The sequence below is a fragment of the Gadus morhua genome, chromosome 4 (assembly GCF_902167405.1).
Source record: "Gadus morhua chromosome 4, gadMor3.0, whole genome shotgun sequence".
Taxonomy (NCBI): Eukaryota; Metazoa; Chordata; class Actinopteri; order Gadiformes; family Gadidae; genus Gadus; species Gadus morhua.
Genome location: NC_044051.1, coordinates 29,296,191 through 29,302,089, shown reverse-complemented (window position 1 = coordinate 29,302,089; position 5,899 = coordinate 29,296,191). Strand labels below are relative to the sequence as shown.

The 5,899-nt window shown below is 42.1% G+C and overlaps 1 protein-coding gene across 1 annotated transcript; it reads right to left on the bottom strand.

Annotated features, from left to right (window-relative positions):
* Positions 1-232: 232 nt before the first annotated feature.
* LOC115541720 (uncharacterized) lies at positions 233-2,069 on the bottom strand. The gene is made up of 5 exons (XM_030353568.1): positions 2,057-2,069; positions 1,899-1,952; positions 1,699-1,779; positions 1,210-1,551; positions 233-1,112 (listed from the first exon to the last, which is right to left on the bottom strand). The coding sequence occupies exons 1-5, from the start codon at positions 2,067-2,069 to the stop codon at positions 706-708; spliced, it is 897 nt and encodes a 298-aa protein (XP_030209428.1). The 3' UTR covers positions 233-705.
* Positions 2,070-5,899: the final 3,830 nt, after the last annotated feature.

Below are 5,899 nucleotides of genomic sequence, written 5' to 3'. Positions count from 1 at the left end.
ATAGCCATCTCTTCAAGTTCTACATCCATAATGCTACCCCCGCTATCAGATCTACGCCGTCTCTTGGGATTTACGTCTACAGATTTGAATTTCCTTTTTCTGGGGCTAATAGCTTTATGCATTGTGTTCAGCTATAGTTTTTATGCCGATAGATAAAAAAAAAAAAAAAAAAAAGTTAGTCAGATATTAAAAGAAAAAAGTTTTATTACGTTCAGTTTAAAACAAAAAAAAATACCCTCTCCACAGAATAAACGAAAAAAGCAAACAAACAAAAAATAAAAAGAACACCCCAAAACCACAAATCAAATACTAACGATTCATCGTAAGCTTATCCAGTGCATTATTCATAACAGTCATCCGGGCAGACAGGGCCTTGTAGGCCCTGATGTTATCCTGCGCCGTATCTTCAATTAGCCATATTTTCCGAGCTATATTAGATATCTTAGGCCCCCTATCCAAAGCCAGAGTGTTAACACGCACTGCTGCCTCGACAGCCAAATTCTTCTGCTGTATTGATTCTATAGCCAGACCATAACGCACTAGCTCGGCTTTCTGGGATGCAATAGCACGACGATCACGCGCTATCTCGGCCTTGATGGCCCCGAGTGTCTTGAGTGACTGCTTCGTTTGCTCTTCGATAGCCTGAAATCTGATGTCATTACGTTTCACAGACAATGCAACCAGTTTACACTGACGACCAATGGTTCAGGCATTTACATCAGCCGCTGTAGTTACCAAGGTTAATTTATCAGCACAATCCTTACAACATTTGGTACATGGCCCACCCGCAATGTATTCACCAGCAACCGCTGCACCGACAGGTAGGAGCGTAGCCACTGCCCCGTAGGCGTAGGGACTCACAGTGCCTGGCGGATCGTGGATAGAGGCCTGGATGATGGGTAGTGATCCAGAGGCGGGGGCTGCAGGCTGATGGTTTACTGGTTCTGCCCTGGCGGTACCCCCTACGGAAGTAGCTGGAGGGTCTATCCACTGAGCTGGAGTGAAGTCGAGCTGTTCCAACAGCGCTGAGGGCCACAACGGAATGTCGGCGAGAGCCTCGATATCCTCATCGGTCAGTTCTGGTAGTGGTGCATACTGAGGGTCACCAAGGACTGTTTGTAATAGAAAAAAGAAATAGACATAATCATTATCACACCCCGCATGTTCATCCCACCTCTATAGCATATACTTTTTTCTTTAATTTCCTACCATGCTGAATGCATCCATCCGGCTGTACAGTAATGGTCTCTGCAGGCGGCGCAGACACATGCACATCCACCGCCCCGACCACTTGTTGTTTGGACTCAGACCATACGGTCCCTGGCTGCGCGATTTGAGGGTTTATGACTGCCTGGAGAACCAAGTTAAAATTCTCTGGAGTTAAAACACTATCAGCGGTGTCCTTGCGTCCCTTTTTATACGGGATCTGCTGTTGCACCACTGTTAGCGGCGAGCAGGGTAGAGGCAGAGCACGGTTCGGTCTTTTAAGGTTTTTCTTGGTTAGACGGTTTGATCCAGGGGTCCACTGTTTCACACTATTCACGATAGGCACTATACGTAAACCAATAAAAAAACTACAGAAAATACAAAAGTATACAGGGGTTAGGGATGGCTGGTCTTTTTTATTATTCATTATTAAATGCACAATAAAATAGATGTAATACATGTATGAAAATAGCGTGTGTACTAATAACTCACCATAACTACCACAGGCCTCCACATTGGTCCGATCTCCGAGTATTGTTCTTTGATTATTCAACCGAATATCATATGCACCTGCTACACCTCAGAAACATACGATTTAGCGGTTATTCTATGCATATATTATAGCCGATAATAATAATAATGATAGAGTGAGAGGGATCTATATATTATACGCTGCTATAAAATCATCTTACGTGCGCGTGGACCCTGATGCCTTTTCACGCTCTCATAGCCGACGTCAGAAATCACTGCGGAAAAACTATGTATCAATCAGATATGGGCCGCGTACACACATGGTCATAGTCATGATATAATAATAATAATATTATATTACACTCATATGAATACTTACAGTCAGTAGGCATAGTTGCGCAGGTTGGAGTAGCTGTTTTTTTTTTTTTCTTCTCTTTTTTCTGCAGCCGCTATGACGAGTCTACTAGCTTAGCCTAGCTCTCAGACGTTTGGAGGATCAGGGCTATGTTCATTCTGCACTGGGTCGATAGATACCCCCGATAGATAATCACCAGTATACCCGACCCTCCTACCCCCGGTGTCATGACCTCCTGACCAATAGACACACCGTTAGTGCGCATGCCTAGATACCAATGGCCTACGCCTACTCATTCACACAATAGACTATCTACTATTGATAAGTACGGTTAATACATATATCTTATAATAAACGAAATTAATAGAACATCATTTAATAGTATCATGATAACTCCTAATATGTTGTCTAAGTGATCCACAAACGGACCCGCATATGGTGAACACCTCTTTTAACCCTGATATATCACATTATGAATACCCCCTATAATACGATGACCTCTATACACATATATATACATATATATATATATATATGTATGTATTAAGAGGTTACATATAATAATATTCAACGCATTATTACATCAAAACACACACACACACACACACACACACACCCACACACTCACCCACACACACACACACACACACACACACGCACACACACACACAAATTCACTTAGGCTGGCTTATGGAGGATGTGGTTGTCTACCAGATGGTAAACATGTAGCCCTAAGGCTATTGGCGACACTAGCCCTAGGGCCGAAGAACAACGCCATACACCCAACACAATGCCTGGAATCTGATTACAACACACGCAAAGAGAGGAAGAGACATGGCCATACAACGCTTCACATGACCCCTAGCAGGCTCGCACTCTAGATGACCCATAAGTAGAGGAGAACGTAGGCCCTATATTAAATCACACAGAATAGCAATAAGACACACACAAATTCACTTAGGCATGCTTATGGTGGATGTGGTTGTTTACCAGATGGTAAACATGTAACCCTAAGGCTATTGGCGACGCTAACCAGAGGGTCGCAGACCAAGTCCACACATCATTAGGAGTCGTATACTTACCGTCACCGTGTGTCACGACATCCTGTCCAGTAGACACACTGATAATACACATTTCCTAGACACCAATGGCCTACGCCTACTCATTCACACAATAGACTATCTACTATTGATAAGTATGGTTAATACATATATCTTACAATAAATGAAATTATTAAAACATCATTTAATAGTATCATGATAACTCCTAATATGTTGTCTAAGTGATCCACAAACGGAACCCGCATATGGTGAACACCTCTTTTTAACCCTGATATATCACATTATGAATACCCCCTATAATACGATGACCTCTATACACATATATATACATATATATATATATATATATATATATATATATATGCATTAAGAGGTTACATATAATAATATTGAACGCATTTTACATCAAAACACACACACACACCCACACGCACACGCACACACACACCAACCCGGTATCACGCCAAGGCGTAAGGATACATACGTGCGTCCACATCGCAAGGCGTGTTCAGGTTCACGCTTTGCCTGACCAAAGCGTCACCCTGAACACGCGTCCTTCTCCATTCGAAATGAATGGGGGAATAGCACCAACAGGGGGCGATACGTTCTCCTAGCATTTGGTGAAATTGTTACGTAGCCATATTAATCGTTATTATCTGAATGGGAAATGCAATATTTTAGGACAGATACACCATTAAACGTTTTTCTAATGACATTTCTAGCGAGAAATGTACATTTTCCTTTCATAATATTCAGTCAGTGGTTGTGTCTGATCTTTAGTTTTATAGTTATTGGGAAGATTTTATCGGCTCGCTCGCATGTTTCAACGACGTGACGTCACTAGGGACGCTGCTTTCGCTAAACTAGCAGCTCACGTGTTTCCTGCGTTTGTGTTATTAAACCGTTACTTTATGTAACTTTAAATGATATCATCGTGTTAGAAACACGTATATCTGAGAGCAGGGGTGAAGTATTGTTTAGATTGCTGTCAGGTTAGCCTGCTGCAGCAACATCCTCTCGGTACAGTTGTTATCATTTAGCATTAACTAAGCCTGGCCACCAGCGAAGAAGAAGAAGCCGGTCCTCGCCTCCGTTTCTATTCGCGTGCTTGTGCGTGCTCGTGTGCTCGTGGACTCGTGAAACGTCATCAGTCGGGGGGGGACACGTTTGTTGATGGGGGGGGAGACACGTTTGTGGGGGGGGGGGCACGCTCGACAACGAGAGTTTGTTTTTATTGAACGCTCGACAACGAGAGTTGGTTTTTATTGAACGAGACTTCAACACGGAACAGCTGCACGAAACGATGGTCACGTCACTCTCGGTGACGGTGTCGACAATAATGAACACACAAACAATGTTAATAGAACAACACACAACCACATAACATCCCGAACCCATTAACCCCACTTAATCCTAACAACAAAACAAGTTAACAAAAGCCCCATTTGTCAACTGAGAACCCCAATTCCCAGAATCCCCCGCGGCTCCGGAACACGGCGTAGCTTATATTAATCTTTATTATCTGAATGGGAAATGCAATATTTTAGGACAGATACACCATTAAACGCGTTTCTAATGACATTTCTAGCGAGAAATTTACATTTTCCTTACATAATCTTCAGTCAGTGAATGTGTATGATCTTTATTAATCTTTATTATCTGAATGGGAAATGCAATATTTTAGGACAGATACACCATTAAACGCGTTTCTAATGACTTTTCTAGCGAGAAATGTACATTTTCCTTACATAATCTTCAGTCAGTGAATGTGTATGATCTTTATTAATCTTTATTATCTGAATGGGAAATGCAATATTTTAGGACCGATTCACTGTTAAACGTGTTTCTAATAACATTTCTAGTGAGAAATATACTTTTTACTTGCATAATCTTCAGTCAGTGATTGTGTCTGATCTTTAGTTTTATAGTTATTAGGATTTGATCGGCTCGCTCGCATGTTTCAACGACGTCAGGTTGCTTTCGCTAAACTAGCAGCTCACGTGCTTCCTGCGTTTGTGTTATTAAAATTGTTACTTTATGTAACTTTTAATGATATCATCTTGTTAGAAACACATATATCTGAGAGCCAACCCAGTCGCCAAAAGCATACGTTGACAGTGTACTTTTCGTGAACACTGGATTACGTCGCATTTCAACATAAAATAGCGTGTTATACACACACACACACACACACACGCACGCACACGCACAGACACACACACACAAGCACACACACGCACGCACAGACACAGATACACACACAAACACACACACACACACACACACGCACACGGTGCATTTCGCTGCTAAAACAACAACAAAAAAATATTCCCTCAAATATTATTACTTTCAAAACGTTGGCCAAAATGGCCAATAATATCATTTTTTATTTGGGATGCTTCTAGGACATTTTGGGTGGATTTTGAACGGTATGTGGGGGGCACGTTTTTTGCAGGACCTGGCAACCCTGCGCTGTTGCCCGAGATCTGGATCCACCCCGGCGTGGTGCCGTCTCCTTTTGACCTTTTGACCCCAGACTTCTGGGGGAATCGCTGAATCAATTCATTAGTCAATCAGAAGCATGTAAATATCTTCCCGGTGGCGTAAGAGGACGAACAAGGTGTCCTTCAACATCTAAGCTTCCAGGAGATTGCAGCGGTGCCACACATGAGCATATTCAAACATGTTTAATGGTAGTAATTAGCTGTCGAAATTGGAGGCCTTAATCAATACTGAGCAGCTATTGATTTGATTCCCGATAAAGATTTGTCACAAATGACATGTTATTTAGCATCTACACGTTGAG

What these genes read in the sequence shown, in the direction of transcription:
- LOC115541720 (XM_030353568.1), bottom strand. An exon ending in GCATCAGGGTCCACGCGCAC is followed by an intron (nt 1,780 to 1,898) that starts GTAAGATGATTT and finishes TCTGAGGTGTAG; the next exon opens with CAGGTGCATATGATATTCGG. An exon ending in GGATGGATGCATTCAGCATG is followed by an intron (nt 1,113 to 1,209) that starts GTAGGAAATTAA and finishes TATTACAAACAG; the next exon opens with TCCTTGGTGACCCTCAGTAT.